The sequence below is a fragment of the Lutra lutra genome, chromosome 9, assembly GCF_902655055.1.
Source record: "Lutra lutra chromosome 9, mLutLut1.2, whole genome shotgun sequence".
Lineage (NCBI taxonomy): Eukaryota > Metazoa > Chordata > Mammalia > Carnivora > Mustelidae > Lutra > Lutra lutra.
Window position 1 is genome coordinate 35,406,733 of NC_062286.1, and position 18,722 is coordinate 35,425,454.

The window sequence follows — 18,722 nt, forward strand, 5'->3', positions numbered from 1 at the left end:
AGCCGGGGGGCGCGCCCAGGCTGTGACGCGCGCGGGGGACGGGGCGGGGTGCCGGAGGAGGCGGAGGCAGAGGTGGAGGAAGCCGGAAGTGGATCGGGCCCGGGTCGGTCCGGGCGTTGCGGGTTTAGGGCCTGGGATCGCTTTGCCCCAGGCAGCTTCAGAGCCCGTGACGGAACGGAGCGGCGCCATACCGGCCTTGAGGCCTGCTGACCGGTGAGGAACAGGGGTCGGTGTGGTGGAGGGTCGTTTCTGGCCACAGGTCGCAGCCTGAGCACGGTTCCCAGATCCCGGATCCCAGCGGCCCAGTCTGGTCCTCGACCCCTCGGCACTCTCTGGCCGAGACCCCAGAGCCGGGTGTCTCCCGCATGGGTAACCGATACCCGCGCCCCAACTCCGGTCTGCCCAGATTCCGACCGGCTCGCAGTCCTCTCCGGGTCCCTGTTCCGCACCTCCGCAGCCCCATTCCAGAGACCCCGTCCCCGCCCCCCACCCCCGACTCCCTGCAGCCCTCCTGTCTGTGCTTGGCCCCAGGTCCCATCTCCTATCCTCCGGTGTGGGCCCTAACACCGCTGTGCCGGCCTCCCCTTCTGTGAACCCAGCGTTTTGCTCTTCTCCCCGGGACAGGCAGGCTCAGCGCGCCCTGCGGAGGTCCGCGGTGACCAGCAGCGACCTCGGAGCGACGGCGGGCGGCCCCGGGCATGTACGCCCCCGGAGGCGCAGGGCTGCCCGGCGGGCGCCGGCGGAGGAGCCCGGGAGGCAGCGCTCTGCCCAAGCAGCCGGAGCGTAGCCTGGCCTCGGCTCTGCCGGGTGCCCTGTCCATCACGGCGCTGTGCACTGCCCTCGCCGAGCCTGCCTGGCTGCACATCCATGGTGGCACCTGTTCCCGCCAGGAGCTGGGGGTCTCCGACGTGCTGGGCTTCGTGCACCCGGACCTGCTGAAAGGTGAGGGCGCTGCGCGCCGGCCCTCTTCTTTCTGAGTGGTAGAGCCTCCTTGGCTGAGAGCGGAATGTGGTGGGGGCTGGAGCAGAGATAGCCAGGGGCAGGCACTTGGCTTGAAGGAAGCAGCCCCATTCCTGCCTAGTGTTCATGCCCACCAGGTGGCTCTGTTTGGGGTCTGGCCCCTCATTAATTCTGATGTTATTCAGCCAGGCACCTACTTCTCACGCCATGCTAATCTGGACTGCTGCTATTTTCGGATTCTGCCTGCGGAAGGGCGCTGTGTATTGAGAACAGATAAGGGTGCTAGGCATCACAATTAGCTCCCCATTCTAAGGAACCCATGGGATATGGGAAGGTTTCTTGGGGCAGCCTGTTGAAGGGAGGAAAGGAACTTTTTTTTTTTTTTTTTTTTTTAATGTGGCTGGATTTTAAAAGATATTTTGGAGTTCTGCTATAATGGAATTTTTGCTAGAGAAAAGGGAGTCTATGGCATTTCCATAACCAGAAGTCAGTTTCGTTGCCACTCTCAGTAAAAACAATTGGAATTTGACTCTTGGAACCTTTACAAATGGTCTTGACTGAGGTAAGGTTGCTTTGTTCATCATCCTGCTTCCTAACTAGGCAGGCAGAGCAAAGGAGAAAGGGACTGTGCTCTTTACTGGGCACAGAGGAGGCCAATGTGGGGGTAGGAGTGGGGGGCTGTTCCAGGGAGCCCCATAGGTAATCCTGCCCAGCCCTGTCTCCAGTAATGAGAGTAAAGGCTGCGTGAGGGCAGGACTGCACTTGCCTGGCTTCTACCAAAAAAATGGTCAGAGGACCCCAAGAAGCCTTTAGTAACAGCACAGTTCATCACCCCCAAGGTCTTTTGAACCATTTGTGAAGGTCTTCATATTTTCCCCTATGGACCACCCCCTGGAGCTATGATACATTCCAGATGTTTATTACCCCATGTATGAGAAGCGTTAGATATCTTCACGTTGCCTCCTTAAGGATTCAGGCCCTGGGATTTGGTGAAAAGGTCAAATTCCCTTATGTGCTGTGACTTATATACCACTTCTGCAGGTCTAGTCTGAAAAGCCGTAACCTTGTAGCCTAATGTTGCCTTTCTTCAAGAGTTCTCTTGCTGTTTTGCATCTCTGAGTTTTTAAGGCATTAGCTAAGTTTTATAGAGAACAGGATGGGAGTGTCTGGTTTATTTCCAAATTTCACCATGATGACGGTCTTTGCTGGTTTGGCTCATTAAGACCCAAGTTATACACATGATGATGGAGGCCTCGGGACATGCAGCTTTTGTCTGGCCTATAGCTGGTGGCAGAAAGGCCATCAAGCTGGCGTGGAGTCGGGATGGTTTTTCCCTCAGCTCGGTGCCTTCTTTGGAGCACAACTACTGCCTTTCCACCACTCCATTCAGGTCTTTGCCATCGATCCCCTGCTGTTCCAGGGTTTCGGAGACGTGGTATCTCCTACAAGCCAGGAGAGAGTTTATGATGCTTCTTCTCCCTTTCAAACCATTTCCTGGGAGGCTCACCAAGTTCGTACGATGGAGGGGGAGGCACTCTGATCCTTGTTTCCAGAGGTCAAGGAAGCTTGGCTCAGACATGAAGTGATCTCTCCAGGGCCTCAGAGCTGGGGGCACAGCTGCATTGACTCCAGTGCAAAATGATGCTGTCTCGTGTGTGTGTGTGCGCGTCTTAACCTTTGCTTTACTTCTGCATCATCGAGAATGACCTCCTGTCTACTCCACTTTGGAGTGCACCCTTGTCAAAGGCCTTTGAAAAATAAAAATAAATTCTTGATGCAGGTTCTCCTTTGTTTACGTATATATTTGCCCTTTTCAAGAAGTTTTTAAAGCCAGATTTTGTTTTTTATAAAGCATGCTGCCTTAATCTTTACATTACATTTGCTCATGTGTTTAGAGATCTTAACCCGTGGATAGTTTTTTGCTTGTGTGGTTCTTTTAAGATTTTTTTTTATTGGAGGGTGGGGGCAGGGGGAGAGGGACAAGCAGGCTCCACACTGAACGTGGAGCCCAACATGGGGTTTGGGCCCACAACCACGAGGTCATGACCTGAGCCAAAACCAAGAGTCAGACGCTCAACCATGCAGGCGCCCCAACCCATGGATAGTTTGAACCTGCTTTTCTGTGGCCATTTTCTTGGCTGTTGTAAGCTAGGAGCACACTGGTGTCCATTAATAAGAACGGTGACCATGGTACCTCATGAACCATCACAGAAGAAGGCATGGAATTAGGAGGGCCCAACTGCTGCTTCTTCCTTTACGCTGTACCTGTTGGGTTTTTGCTTACCCAGTGGGCCTTTAGACACGGGTTATCCTATGCAATTTTGTTGATCCTTAGGGCCCAACCCATGTCCTAACATGGAAGCCTGGGATATTCTCTATCTTGGGAGGGAGCGGAGCTTTGGGGCACAGATGTGATGGCAGTAGATGCTACCAGAGGGAAAACAGGTCTTATCAGGTCTGTGCAGGGAAAGGAGGATGGGCAGGGCTGGCAGGTCTCTGAGCAGTGCCTTCCTGTTTCTCAGCCCCATGCCTGAGTGCCAGGTATTGTGCTAGGCACACACCATGTCTGGCTTTAGTTTCTCCTAAGTGTCTTTATTGGATAGGTGCTGCCCCACCTCCAGTTCACAGAGGTTGCAGGCTCAGGGAGGTCAGGTACCACAGGCTTGGAGGCACAGAGCTGCTGTGCGTGCTGTGGACCCCACTCTTCCCATCACACCTGAGCGCACTCTAGGTTTCTTTTTCCTTCCATCAGAGTTGTCCAAGTCTTATTATTTCCCGATTCTAGTGGAGTTTTTCTCACAAGTCCCGCTGAAGCTGTAGTTCTTATCCCTCATTGCCTCAACATTCTGGCTCAAGTCAGTGAGCCTGAGGCAAAGCCACTCACCCTCCCACTGTCATTTGCAGATCTCCAAAAAGGCTTTAGCCAATGCTGGCCGGCTGAACAGATTTGGTCCTGAATCCTTCCGCTCCCCAGGGGGTGCCTGCTTCTCACACAGCTCCTCACCAGGCCCAGGTCCAGAGATTTGCTCAGACTGCTGGTGGCCCCAAGCAAGGGGGGGGGGGGCACAGATAATCATTCCTTCTGAGCCCCAACCCTCTCTATTGAGTGTGGCCAGCAAAGGGCAGCTCTGACAACAACTTCAGGAAGCATCTTTGGAGAATGAGGAAGTTTGGGGGGTTGAAGTCAGTGAATCACAGTTGACAGACAACAAGCCACTGGAAATGCAAGGCCCTACCAGGAAGGGCCACTGTGCCTGCTGGGTGGTGACTAATGCAGCTGGCACTTCTGACGCCCGTGGGGCCTGTCCCCAGAGGCAGCTCTGCTAGAAGCTTGTATCTGGTGATACCCAGCCAGGCGCTAGAGGGCCCTGTTGGAGTCCTGTGTTAGAAACCTGTCTGGAAGCCCAAAAGTCACAGTGGGCTATGCAGGTGTGATGGCTGAGCCAAGCGCAGAGAGGGATACGGGCCCTGGGGAAGGGTCTCTAACTCCCAGGGACTCCAGTGAAGGCCGAAGGGAGGGAAGATGAGACAGAAGAATGGAACTGTCCAGAAGCCACTTTACTCTTCCTGCCTGTAATGGGAGCAATGGGCAGGTAGATGGGAAGTGCCAGGGCCTTCAAAACAGATCCAAGCCAGTGACTCACCAGTGACCTTGGGCAAAGTCAATTCCTTGGGATCCTATTACACAGCAGCTGCCTTCTTCTCTGGTGACTGAGGGGACAGGTCAGCAATAATTACCAAAATAAACAGCACAACTGGAGAATGGGCTGTGTTCTCTGTCTTACCAGAGTGTATACACTGCACCACTTGTTTGAATTTAAAATTAGGACCCTGCCCCATGTGTCATTTCTCTCCACAAATAAAATCATACATACATCATCCTTGGGGATTTTGCTTCTCCTGAGCAGCCCCCGAGGCACTGGGCATTCGTTGCTCCCCCTGCCAGACATCAGTCTGGGAAACAGACATGGGAGATCCTGACCCGAGGAGAGTTAGAGCTGGGTTCTGAGTGTGTCTGGGATAACTCCACCTGGCTTCTCTGTGTGCTCTGAGACCCTCCGATGAGAGGCTGCCTGGGATGTGAGGCAGACCCCTGGTGTATCTGTAAGCTTCACTCCAAGGGAAGTTATGTTTGGCTTCCCTGCCAAGCCTGAGGGTTCACTCATGGCTTTCGAGTGGAGAAGGCAGTCATGTTGAAACAAAACCCATTTGAATTTTGGGTCAGAGGCTCTTTCTCTGCATCATATCATCACGCTGGCCAGGCAGAACCTTAGTCTGGCTTTAGTAGGCTCTTGCCCTGGCCCACACTGGCTGATGTGTGCTGACAGAGTACCAGTGGAAGGAGGAAAGGCACACTAGGGACGACGCCTTGGTGGCCCAGCTGTACGGCCCCGTGCCGAGGGGGTAGGCTGGTGGCAGGCCCTATGGGCTCGTTCCTGGCATGGCGTGAGGCGACTAGCAGCACAGCCCTGTGTATGGGGAGCGGGTGTTACAGCTTTCACTGGCTGCATGAGGGCAGCTAAGTGACTTGCTGGAGCTAACACAGTCTGTGGTCCGTCTAGGATTCGGTGCCACATCTGGTGCCTTTCCGGTGTCCCCGCTCTCATGAGAGCCATGCTCTCATGGCTGCAGAAGCCTAGACCACATCAAGCAGATACTGCCCAGTAACTGCCAGTGCAAGCACTCTTGGCTTCACGAGCCAAATCTTTTCCTGCCTAGAAGAGGTTTCATGCTTCCAGCTGTTCCCTTAGTGAGCTCAGCAGCTGCTGGCTCTGGCAGTGACTCTGACAGCATTACTTTTAGGTTTGGACCTTCCATTCAAAGACCGCCCTTTAGGGTTAGATTAATTATGTCCATCAGGGAAAAATGAAACTGCTAACTCTGGTGCTTGGTGATTCCGAGCAACGTGGTGCAGGGGAGCCTAATGCAGGTTTGGGGTCTTAACTCCATCCACTGTGTGACCTGGAGGAGGTCACATAACCTCCTGGAGCCTTGGAGTTCTCCTCCGAGCTGTGTGATGAATCCCCCGGAGTGCAGGGAGGCTTAACCAAAATAACATCTTTTTTTTTTAGTCAGCTCCATGCCCATTGTGGGGCTTGAACTCATGACCCTGAGATAAAGAGTCACACACTCTATTGACTGAGCCAGCCTGACACCCCAACTAGAAACTTTGACCCCTCTGGTGCACAGGCTATTCCTGGAGGGGTACACCAGAAACAACCAACAATGTTTGTCTCTTGGGAGGGGCAGTTGGACATTAAGAAAGGGAGGAATGTCTTCCCTGAATCTTCTTATCATGTGCAAGTTTTCCTTATTATTGAAATAAGAGTATTACAAAACATAAGACATAGGAGTGTACATAATAAATGTACATTTTAAAGGATGGTAATAAAATGGACATCCTGTACTCCCTCTGCAGCTGAAGAAAGTGTCTGAATTCAGCCCTGGAGTATTTCTTTCTTTGATGAAAACTAATTGTTGGGCGCCTGGAAGGTGCAGCCAGTTTACCTCCTACTGTTGGTTTTGGCTCAGGTTGTGAGTTCAGGGACTGAGATCGGCTCCACATTGGGCTACACGCTCAGTGCACAGTCTGCTTGTGAGTCTCTCTCCCTTTGGCTCTCTCTCCCCTGCACTTGTGCATGTGCTCGCTCGCTCTCATGAATAAGTCAGTCTTTGGGGAAGAAAAGTAATGGTTCAAGTTGAGTTGATTTTTAAGAACCACAATTAAAGCACCACTTGGAGTACCTGGCCACATTAAGGAATGCTGCTGGAATCAGAACAGAGCCTGCTGCAGTTCAGAGCGCGATGTGAGCCCTGCCGCTCTCAGGTTATTCTCGGATGTCCTAGAACACTTGTCCTGCCCCATCCCTGCTGCCTGCCAGGTGGAGCCTGATAGGAGCTATCTCAGAGAGCTTTTAAAGATACACCAATAAAGGCAGGAAACAGTGTCTGCCTCTGGGAGCTTTGCTTGCAGAGAGGCCCGTGGGTTTCTAGGCTCCTTCAGGCCAGCTGTCTTAGGCTCCGCAGGGCTGGGTTAAGTGAAGGCTAGCCCCGGCTGCTGACCGAGCTTACACAAAGGAAGCCTCTTGGCCTCAGACAGTTTCCCAGGCTGGAAGACTGGGCCCCAGACAGATGGTTGGTTGACAGGAGAGTAGCGGATAATTCTGGGGCAGCTTAATGGAAGATCTGTAGCCAGATCAAGGCTCAGGAGTCCCGTGTGGGCTAAGCCAGCATCTGCCTGGTGAATTCTGAGCCTGAGGCAGGGAGTGTGTGCTGTCACAAAGGCGCAGAGTCTCTTGATACCTGGTCTGGTTCTTCAGTATGGAGGCCAGACTCTCTGCCCAAGACCCAGGGATGTCAGTGTCTGTTGGTTTGAGTCTGCCTTGTGGGGTCAGGTCCCCTTCCAGGTTCTTGGACTTCAAAACAACAGTCTGCCTTCCTCTAGGTTCAGGATCAGTGTTTCTGGGAATGTAGGGCTTGGCCGCACCTGCATGGGAATTACCATGGGCTGCTTGCTGTGATCCCATAGCCTTTCCGCCTGAGATCAGGACCCAGGAAAAGAGCCTATGGTCTAAGTACTGCCAGCCGTTTCCAAATTGTCCCAAATTAGCTGACCACCCAGGGCCTAAATGAAAGAAGAACTTTCCCACTGCTAGACTAGAGGAAAGAGAGGAAGTTAAGACCCATTTCTCTTTATCAAAGCTTAAAATGGTTTCTTTTTGGATCAGCCTTTATTCTGTGTGTTTCTGGGAGCACTAGTTCACATAGATACAAAACTAAATAGATATAAAACTGGACTGACAGTGTTGTCTAGATCAATTTTCTTTTTTTAAAAAGGTGTTAAAAGTCTTAGAAGTTCACTTTATGTGCCTGGTATATGGTTGTCATCCTGGGACCTCCCTTCTCCTTGACCCGGGGACACTCTAAATGTTGGGTCTCCTGTTTGAGCATCTTCCTTCTTCTTGGTTCACTCCTTCATTGTGGTGGAGCAAAGAGCATGCACCCATCAATGGCTTCACCCTCATTTTAGAAGGTGTCAGTTTTGGAGTCTGTCAGGCTTTTGTGGTATAAACTAGTCTCTTCTTAGCTTTTCACACTTCTGGCTTAGACTTGAGCTAATCTAGTCCTTTAAGTCCATTCTAAGTAGGTCCAACTCTTTTTAATTTCCGGTTCCCAGAATTTTGTTTTGCCTCTTTCCTCTTTGTGTGGGTTTATGCCTTAAATTTTTCCTTCTTTTGTTTTAGTAGGGTGCAGGGAGGAAGCGGAAATAAATGTGAAAGTCTGGTCTGCCATCTTTCCTAATTTATTCAGCACTTTTAATTCTGTGTTTCTCTAAACCGCTTCAGTGTCTTTCAAGGGACTGAATGAGTGACTCAATAGAGAGTATTAATTGGCCTCTGTGGCTGTCTTAGCTCAGAACTCAGTGGGCTTTTCCTGCCAGTCTAAAGCACGCTTTAGCAGAATGGGCTGACGTGTCAGGCTAATTGTCAGGGTCTTTACAAATGGTTAGCAGAGTGTGGCAAGTACAAGGAAGTGGAGCCCTGCACTTAGAGTGACTTTGTTGGAAAGGGAAGAAGGACTTGAGGCACAGGGGAGCCTGTCTGCAGTTCCTCTCCTCTGCAGGCCGGCTGGGAGCAGGAGCAGAGGCTGAGACGCAGCCCCCTCGCCATACTCTGCTGATTCCCCAGGACTGGGGCGGGGGTGGCGGGGGGTGGGAGACACAAGCTCTTCCCAGCAGGAGGACTTTGGGAGGACGTGGGGCCCTGAAGATTTGGTTCTTGCCCTACAGATTTCTGCATGAATCCCCAGACAGTACTGCTCCTGCGGGTCATTGCCGCCTTCTGCTTCCTGGGCATCCTGTGTAGTCTCTCCGCGTTCCTCCTCGATGTCTTTGGGCCCAAGCATCCAGCGCTGAAGATCACCCGTCGCTATGCCTTTGCCCACATCCTCACAGGTAAGCGTGGGCCTGCTCGCCTTGGGGAAGGAACTGCCATGGGGCAGAGGTGCCCGTCTGGAGTCGCAGGTGGGGACGAAGAGGCTTCTGTGAGCAGATACCATTCCAGATGCTCCTTGCGGCTCTAGTCTTTCACAAAGCAATGGACTGTGATAGCGACTTGCTGCTTGTGGTTTGCATGTATGCCTGCCAGGACCACAAACCCACTCAGCCCAGCTGTAGAAGGGGACCATTGTTAGTATTCCACAAGAAATCTCAGTGCTCAGAACTGGAGCTAAAGCTCAGTGGGGCTCATGGGGCCCACAACGAGCAGGGAGGGAACTAGGGTGTCTCACTGTGTCTCCCCGGGAATGCATGGTCTCATCAGACTCTCTTTTTCTGGCTCGTCTGCATGCCACCTTTCTCTGCTTCGATGCAGCTTCTCTTCTCCCTCCTGACTGGGCTGCTGTGTTGATTTTGACTTGTGATGGTGCTAACTCTGGCCCCCCAGCTGCATGACCCGGTCTGTCCCTTTTAAGCACCCAGTGACTTCTAGCAACCTGGTATCCCAATTCCAAATTCTGGAAACAGAAAGACTCTGGCCCAGAAGGAGTCAGGCATCTGGCCTCAGCCCCCATCCCCATCCCTGTCCCCGCCGGAGAATCCCATGGCCAAGAAAGCTCCCCATCACAGGGTCTGGGAGCAGGCAAGTTCTCTGTGAATGGGGTTTGGGGAGAGGCTCAGTTGGTTCTTAAAGCATCCTGGCTGCAAGATGCCTCCTAACTTCCCTTCTCTGCTGTCTCTCTGTCTCCCAGTCCTGCAGTGTGCCACCGTCATCGGCTTTTCCTACTGGGCTTCTGAACTCATCCTGGCCCAGCAGCAGCAACATAAGAAGTACCATGGGTCCCAGGTCTATGTCACCTTTGCTGTTAGTTTCTACCTGGTAGCAGGAGCTGGTGGGGCCTCAATCCTGGCCACGGCAGCCAACCTCCTGCGCCACTACCCCACGGAGGAGGAGGAGCAGGCCCTGGAGCTGCTGTCCGAGATGGAGGAGAATGAGCCCTACCCAGCAGAGTATGAGGTCATCAACCAATTCCAGCCACCCCCGGCCTACACACCCTAATGCTGGCCCAGGGCTTTCTTCTGCAGCAGCCCCTCCCCACTCTGCAGCGCCTCTCAAACCCAGAGGAGCTCCTCTCCCCAGCAGGCCTCACTGGTAGGATCCTGACCATTTCACCAAACCTTCCCAGGAGAGACTCTGCCTTTAGGGTGGTTCATGTATCCCTGCTCTCGAAACCTGGGATTCACAGATTTTATATAATGCACTGTTTCCCCTCTTGTCACCTTCCTGTCCCTTTGTGGTCACTAGTCATTACCAACCAGGGATGGTCATACAAGTTTTCTCCCTTCATGGGCCATAGCTTTGAAACTGGGACTTTCCCTGGGGAGCTGCTGATGGTGGGGACTTACAGATAGAAGTGTCAGCAGGTCCAAAGGGAAAGGGGGACTGGGCCCTGTAGGCTCATTTCGTAACAGTCAGTGTTTGTCCCACCGCTGTAGCCCTGGACTGATCCCCACCTCCAATTCCTACTTGGAGTGCTGTAGCCCCGAGGGCCGCCCGCTCCGTGGAATTCTCTGCACTTTAGTCTTTGGACTTCCTATCACACATCTTCTGGTTTTCTGGGAAGAAGGAATTGCTGTCAGGAAGCTGAGGCTGCACTCTTCCGCCCTGCCCTTGTGTGGGTGGCTGGAGCCCGGGCAGGGAGCTCAGCAGCTGGCATGGGCCTGAGGCCCCCTGGTGTCCATAAAGGATCAGAGTAAGGACGGGCCACGTCTCCCTAGCCCCTTCACCTTTTAAAATGTGAGTGGTTTTAAAAGGAAAAAGCAGAACCAACCAACAGCAACAATACTCTTTTTAAACTAGCGACAAGCCTGTTGTCGTTTTTTCAGACATTTTATCCCATTCCTTTTGGCTCAGCAGTGTTTTGGGCCACGGCTTCCCCCAGGCAGCTCCTCCCTGAACCTCTCCCAGCAGAATGCAGCCTCTTCCCTTGCCTCCTCCCCGACCGCGACCGGCTCCCTGGGCCCTTCCTGTGGAACCCAGAGCCCTGTCGGCCCCGGCCCCGAGGGCTGAGGACTGTGGCCTGGCTGGCTGGCCAGCGTGGTGCTCCTCAGGACTGTGGCACTGAGATGTAACCTGGCCTCCAAGCAGGAACAGGGGCCATAGCAGGGCAGGAAACCTGCCATGCGCCACATAGGAACTGCAACCAGTGGGGTCCCGTTGCGTGAGGTGCCGGAACCAGCCCTTCAGAGCAGGAGACCTGGCTGCGTCCTTCAGGCTCAGTGTGTCCCCTAGACTGTGACTTGGGGCAACAGCTTGCTGCATGCCCCTTTTCTCTTCTTGAATGTACTCTGGTCTTGCCGTGCGCTCCCGGCTCTTTCTTGCCCGGCCATCATTCTGTCCTGTCAGCTACACACAGCTCTGGGTCTGGCTGAATGCTGGGCCTGGAGATCTGGGGCACAAAATGGGAGAAACTTGAGAGACCTTCACCGTGGACCCAGATGGCGAAGCTCTTTGGAATCAGTGTCCGGTGCTGAGCTGAAGAGCAGATTGGATCCCAGTTTCCTTTCACAGGCAATAGGCAGAGCAAGACTGGAGAGTGGATACCACTGTCGAATTGTGGCTAGAAAGGGACTGTCTTGTCCCTCATCCTTCTTCAGCGAGTTTGCCTGGGGATGTCTGGACAGATGCCTGTGTGGGAGGTGAAGACCATGTCTGTGCATGAGTGAGTGGCTGCCTGGAGTTCACTCTGATGCCAGAGTGTGTCCCAGGGTGACTCTCACTCTTCCAGACTCTTCCCTTAGGCAAGAAAGACTGCAGTATGATACCTGAGCACAAAACCAAGGAGCTAAATTAAGTCTTACGTCTTTCTGTAAAGTCCGAGTTTGCCTTTGGCAGATCTCCAGGGTGTGGCCAGCTCTCTCTGACCATGAGGGTCTAAGCAGGCAGACCAAGAGAGCGGGCACCAAACACGCATGCCAAAGTGACTAGTCATCTCATGAGGACCCAGACATGACCCTGTGGACCGTTCCACGTGACTCGGAACCCACTTTTTATTAGCTTCCCCTCACCTCTGGCCTTTCTCTTTTCTCCTGCCATCCTGACATGGATAGTTTGTCATATAAATTCCCCTGGTTGTGTTTGTTTGTTTGTTTGTTTTTCTAGAAAAAAAATTAAAAAGCAAAACAAAACAAAAAACAAATTACAAATAAGAATGTAAATGCCAGTGGCTCCCTGTCATTTTTCTGTCACAATTTCCCTGACTTGGTTTGTTCCCTTGCTCCTAAAAAAGCAGGAGAAATTTATGATTAAGTGTGTAATTAAAAAAACAAAAAACGGTGGGGAGGGAATGCTTGCATGTGTTTATTCAAATGCAAGGCATTTTTCCTTTTAAGACCCTCCTAATCCTGACAACTTCCGCACCAGGGTCCCAAGGCTAGGAGCAGTAGAGACCTCCAGCCCAAGTCCCCGACTTCAAACCCTGAGCTCTTCTCTGCAGCTGCTCGTTAGAGGCAGAAGAGAAAGCTGCTTCTGAATGCCAACCATTGTGTGGGAAGAAACAGACTTCTTCAGAGCTAGGACTCGTGGAAGGAGCTGCACTTTCTTTTGAAACCACAGGGAATGGTCACTCCCAGGGAGGGGCATGTGAGTGGAGACAGTTCCGGGAGTGTACCTTGTGGAAGAGCTCTACAGTGTCCATGCCTCACACAGTTACCCACTTTCCCTTCATTCAGGCGACACACCGGGCCCCAGATGGACATCACGGTAAAAGAGCTTCGGGCTCCCTTTGAGGAGCAGCCCGTTCAGGTGTTCTTTTTTTATTCCTTGGGAGAGTATACATACTTCTTGAGAGCTAGGAATGTCTTCTCTCTCCTTTCATTTCATTTCAGACATTTACGAATGGTACCTTGCGTTGTATACAAGGCACTGTTGGGCACCACGAGAAGAAACATGAGGACCAGCGGGCCTGTCTCCAAGGCTTTTATATTCTTAGTTCAGGAGATGGACTTGTTCACAAAAAGGCAGTGAAGTAAGTGGTCTAATGGACAGTCGGGGAAAGTGTGCCAAGAAGGGAGGCTGGTTGTGACCTGAGCAATTATGAAAGGCTTCCTGGAGGAGGAAGCTTGAGTCAGGCCCGCAGTGAGGGTTTGGAGGTAGGGTGTGGGGGAACTCCCACCGAGGGGATAGCAAGAGCAGAAGCACAACTGGAGGCCAGGATGTGAGAGAAGAGGTTAGAAAGTTGAGAGGGGCCCATTTAAGGCACTCTAAGAAGTGGGGGGTCCTGGACAGGTTTTGAGAAGAGGAAGGAGGGACTCAGGTTTATTTTAATGACTGGTGACAGTGTGGAGGAGGCTCAGCCTCATACTAAGTGGAAGAGTCAGAGGGTATGGGAAACAGGAAGTAGTGTGGGGCCTGGAAGCTGGCAGAAGGGGAAGAAGAGAGCAGTCACTCTTGGCCCCCAGGGCCTGGCGTCTCACGACATGGAGGCAGAGCCAGCAGTGTGGGCCTAGAGGGGCTCACGGATGAGAAGATGCAGGATATGAAGGGCAGCAAGGAGAGAACCTTGGGGAACAGAGGAAGAGGTGGTTGCATCTTGGGGAAGAACAGTTTTCTTAAAATAACTAGAGAATCTTTAGCTGACATCTCACCTACAAATGTGCACTCCATCAGCCACTAAATTCATAGGTCTCAAGGTTCTGTGGGGAGACGAACTAATACACTTTTGGCCCTTGGTTTCAAATAGCCTAAAATCCTTCTCTCCTGCATTTTTTTGTGGGAGTGGTATTTTAGTTTTTTAAGATTTTATTTGGCGGTACCTGGGTGGCTCAGTGGGTTAAAGCCTCTGCCTTCGGCTCAGGTCATGATCCCAGGGTCCTGGGATGGAGCCCCGCATCAGGCTCCCTGCTCAGCAGGGAGTCTGCTTCCCACCCCCCTCTGCCTACTTGTGCTCTCTGTCAAATAAATAAATAAAATCTTTAAAAAAAAAAAAAAGATTTGAGAGCGAGTGAGAGCAAGCACATGAATGAGCACAAGCAGGGGGAGCACAGAGGGAGAGAGGACTTAAGGGGCTGCCTGCTGACTTAAGTCGGTTAAGCATCTGCTTCTCCTCCTCCCCTACTCCTGCTCTCCTGCTTACTCACTCTCTCAAACAAAACAAAACTGAAGGATTTGTATTGGCCTGACCTGCCCTCTAAGCTGAGTGGGAAAACAACACAGTGGATAGTGAGGGTCTTTGTTAAATGAGTTCAAGGAGAGATAGAGGCTCCTTACCCCAACCATGTGTCTATAGAATTTAGTAATGAAAAACTTTAAGAGACATCTGTGGTTCCATCTTATTTAAGGGCTTATATGGCTCTGAGAATGGGGCTGAAGGCACATGGCCTGTAGGCAGCCCTGTCTGGAAGCTTCCTGTTCTTTTTGTCTCTGTAGCAAAAATGGCAGCTAGCCCTTATGTAAAGGATCTTCCCTACACGGTGAAGTCTGATTAGACACTGTAGCTCAGTCTTCCATCTTGGTTTTACCTTCCTCTTGGGGTTCTCTCACCTAGATTTCTAGTGCCACCACTATCAGCAGGGAGTTTCCTTCTGGAATAACCTTGGGGTGGTGGGTGGGTTTTGTTTTAAAAAGGAAAAGGCTGTCCCTTAGTCTCATTCTTTCCCACCTGTTTGCTTCTAGTAAAGTGGTGAGAGAATTTTGTGCGTTTTTTGACCTTTGAACACACAATTATACTGACAGGCTTTATGTCTTGTTTTTTACATTTTAAGTTCATTAGGACCAGGGGGTCATGTTTTCTTACGCATTGTTCACACACCAAATAAAACGAACACAATGTGCTTTGTGAAGGATGCAAAATTATTTTTTTTTTTTTAAGATTTTATTTATTTATTTGACAGAGAGAAATCACAAGTAAGCAGAGAGGCAGGCAGAGAGAGAGGAGGAAGCAGGCTCCCTGCTGAGCAGAAAGCCCGATGCGGGGCTCGAACCCAGGACCTGGGATCATGACCCGAGCCGAAGGCAGCGGCCCAACCCACTGAGCCACTCAGGCGCCCCTAGGATGCAAAATTATTAATAGTCCTTGCCCTCAAGGACCTTCCAGTCCAGCTGTCAGAAAAGAGGAAATCTGTAAAGCAGAGACCTGACAAGGGCTCCTGACTGCCCCTTGAGACTGTAATGGTCCAGGAAGGCTTCATGAAGGGGGAGAGACTTTATATGGGCCTTGAAGAATGGGTAGGCTTTCTTGAGAATAATGTAATCAATGGGGTGAAAGCTGGAAAGAAAGGGACAGGCCTTGGGGGACAGTGAGTGTTTTGAGCAGTGTGATAACCCACTGGAGGGGAGTGATAAGGTGGATGGACCCAACCCGTGAGGTCCTGGAATGCAAAGGTATTATCAGAATACCTAAAGCCGCAGGATACAGAACTCTTAACAGAGAACTATTTTTTTTTTTAAAGATTTTATTTATTCATTTGGCAGACAGAGATCACAAGTAGGCAGAGAGGCAGGCAGAGAGAGAGGAAGGGAAGCAGGCTCCCCGCTGAGCAGAGAGCCAGATGCGGGGTTCGATCCCAGGAGCCTGAGATCATGACCTGAGCCTAAGGCAGAGGCTTTAACCTACTGAGCCACCCAGGCGCCCCACCAGAGAACTATTTTAAATAGAATTTATTGTTTCCTATAACTGAAAAGGTGACCTGACTGGATCCAGGTGCTCAAATGATAATGTTACAACATTATTTCTCTTTCTCTCTCTCTGTTCTGTTCATGGGCTTAGGAAATCTCTCTTCAAATGTGGGGAAGATGGCCAACAGCAGCCCTAGGCTCACACTAATCTCTTAAGGGCTGGAGTGAGTCTCTTTTATTCAAGGGATTTTGATCTGGTTCTGGAAGAGCTGACACGAGGTATCTTTGGCCTGGTGGTTTCATACACAGCTCTGTCCTTGATGACAAAAACAGATGCTTCCATGAATTGTTTCTAAGTTGTAAATTAGGAGAAACTGCCTGCTAGGAAAAGATGGCACATATGGATGAGTAAGTGGATGAATGCTGTCAACACTTTGTTCTGAATAATTGATGAACAGAGTTTTTGGTTACATACCATTTTGAAGGGAAGAGAAGGCAATTCCTGCTGCCTTGTGGCTGGACAGTTGGAGTCCAGGGTTTGCATCAGACTCAGGCAAATTACTTTCCAAGTACTTGGGGGAAAGACCAAGGCATGGGCATCAAAGCCGAATTAACTTACAATGGGCCCATTTAATTCTCTGGGGAATTCCTGTCCTCAGGTATAATGCCTACGAAATGATTTTTACATATGCTGCCAAGTCAATGAATTGGTGCTTCCTCCTCCTGCCAGATCCTCAAACCAGGAGAGATGATGTCCAGTGTGGGACCTGGAGCCTGCATGAGGAACCTGTCATGAGGAAGGGCAGGTCAGAGGACAAGGACATCTGCTAAGGATACCAGAGAAAGACAGCTGGAGGGTAGTATGCGGTGCCCAAAGCACTTTCCAGGCAGAGAGAGCCCATGACCTGACTTCCAGTACCAGCTTTCTGGACAGACACATTCTACTGAGCTTGATAACAGAGGCTCTTTCAGGTTGGGTCCCCTGGGCAGCAGACTGAGATGAAGATTAGCATGTGGTATTAGAGGTGATCTCAGGTTCAACACATATGGAGGAAGGGAAGGAAGTAATCTTGGTCAGAGGGGGAAGGTGTGGTGTAAATGCCTGAGGTAACTCCCCAGTTCTGAAGCTGGGATGGCCTTTCAAGTTGTCCTGAATTGGGGTGGGAGGACCAAGCCTTTACACATTAGCTTCGGTCAGTCACTGGATGCATGCTGTACCTACAGAGGACAGTGTTATCTTGGCTGAGGAAATCTGTCACCCGAGGGCAGTTCCTGAAGCAGGCTGGTAACTGAGCGCTGTCTCCCAGCTACTCAAAGTAGGTAGGGGCAAGAAGCCCTTCAGTCCTGAAGGTGGACCTGATGGCACATCATGGTGTCCAGTATTCCTTATGCCTACTATTCAGACCCACTTCTTTGTATAGGCTTTGGGAGCAGCTTGACTTTTCTGAGGGAGGCTGATGGTTAATGGGATGAGCCTGGTCTTGAGCCCCCAACTGTTATCGTCTTCCTCCTCTACCACCCATTTTAGGTGCTTCTCACCCTCAAGAAGCCCCTCTGCTGAGCGCCTGGTCACCATGTCCTTTTCAAGCCTTGGCTGCTGCACTTCTCTATTTACTTTCGAAACTGAGCCAGGGTTTAACAAAGAGACAGCCAGCTGGACTGCATCAGGGCTGAAAACATCTTCCTCTTTGCTCCTGGTTGTGTAACTGCAGCCCTGACTCTTCCTGATAATCAGGGTCACTTACTGCTGCCAGGGTGGTGACTCCTGCTCCTTGCCTGCTGCTCCCTTGGCATGAAGAGCTCAAAGTGCCACGTGGCACTTGTAAATTAAAGTGCAATGGGATTTTTGCTATAGCCCCTGATGAAAAGACTTCATCTTTGGGAAACAGGACCTCAAAACCCTCGTAGTGCAGAGTTGCAGTGACAGAAATACCCAACGGGATCACTGGGCTTAATGCTAAGTGAAGCCACTCCTATTTCCACCCCTTGCACCAAGGACCTATCTCTATTCTTCTTCTTTTTTTAAAAGATTTTATTCATTTATGTGACAGCGAGAGAGGGAACACAAGCAGGGGGAGTGGGACTGGGAGAAGCAGGCCTCCTGCGGAGCAGGGAGCCCAATGCGGGGCTTGATCCCAGGACCCTGGGATCATGACCTGAGCCGAAGGTGACGCTTAATGACTGAGCCACCCAGGTGCCCCTAGACCTATCTGTTTTGTTTTTCCCGCCCCCCCCCCCCCCGCTCCCTCCCGACCTATCTGTTCTTATTGGGACATAGCACCACACTGATGGTTGACAGACCGTACACTGTGTTGTGGTAGGTGGTAGCCCATCCTTAGTTGGTACCATCTCTATGCTGGAACCTCAGCTGTGCCTTCACCAGCTGTTCCTTCTCTGTTCATGCTGGCATCTAGATGGTACAGAATGTGATAAGGCCAGTGGATCCCATGGTCATGTGCCATTGTCTTGCCTCCAAAGGGTGCAATGGGTCCTTTGGTCTGATGCATTTTTACGTGGAACTTTTGTCAATGGGTCAGACACTCAATCAACACTGAAGATACTAGTGCTGGCTGAGGCCCTGCAGGCGAAAGAGGCAAATGACACCCAGAACGTAGTAATTGCAGTCAACATAAATTCATGCCATTCCCAGGATGGAAAGTACCCAAAGTTGTCAAGCACCTGGTTGCTTTCCTTGAGGTATACTGCCATCTGGGAGGCTCAGCATTGGATTCATTGCTGCAAGGCTGGGCATTTAGCAGTGGAATCAGCTTTTGTGAGTGGAAGCCCCTGCTCTTGGGTCCATGTATTACTCCCATCCCTGCTACGTGGCTACTCCATTCACATGTCCATTGTGGTGGTACTGAGGTGGCTGATAGCATCTGACATTAATTGGTGAGTCATTCTCTCTACTTGGTTGTTTAGTACCTCCTCCATGGTAGATACTCTTGGATGGGCATCTGCGCACTTCGGTCCCACTCACATAGTCCATCTACATACGTACCTCTCTCCCAGACCTTTTCATCCTTCATCTTTCTAATCTTTCTCCTGCCAGGTCAGTCAAGCGGCCAAGTCAACTGCCAGTCCGTATATATTCTAACTATGGTTACATTTCTTTCCACACAAAGTGAATGGCCAGGTTTAACCACTGAG

The 18,722-nt window shown here is 51.2% G+C and overlaps 1 protein-coding gene across 1 annotated transcript; it reads left to right on the forward strand.

The window, feature by feature from the left end:
* The first annotated feature begins 55 nt into the window (after nucleotides 1-55).
* Nucleotides 56-12,175, forward strand: TMEM127 (transmembrane protein 127). Its single transcript, XM_047747193.1, has 4 exons — nucleotides 56-213; nucleotides 625-942; nucleotides 8,750-8,914; nucleotides 9,709-12,175. The coding sequence occupies exons 2-4, from the start codon at nucleotides 699-701 to the stop codon at nucleotides 10,014-10,016; spliced, it is 717 nt and encodes a 238-aa protein (XP_047603149.1). The 5' UTR covers nucleotides 56-213; nucleotides 625-698; the 3' UTR covers nucleotides 10,017-12,175.
* The last annotated feature ends 6,547 nt before the right edge of the window (nucleotides 12,176-18,722 follow it).

Excerpts from the sequence above, each read along its gene's own strand:
- TMEM127 (XM_047747193.1), top strand. The coding sequence starts at position 699 with ATGTACGCCCCCGGAGGCGCAGGGCTGCCCGGCGGGCGCCGGCGGAGG. Across the intron at positions 943-8,749 it reads GCACCCGGACCTGCTGAAAG|ATTTCTGCATGAATCCCCAG; the intron begins GTGAGGGCGCTG and ends CTTGCCCTACAG. Across the intron at positions 8,915-9,708 it reads CTTTGCCCACATCCTCACAG|TCCTGCAGTGTGCCACCGTC; the intron begins GTAAGCGTGGGC and ends TCTGTCTCCCAG.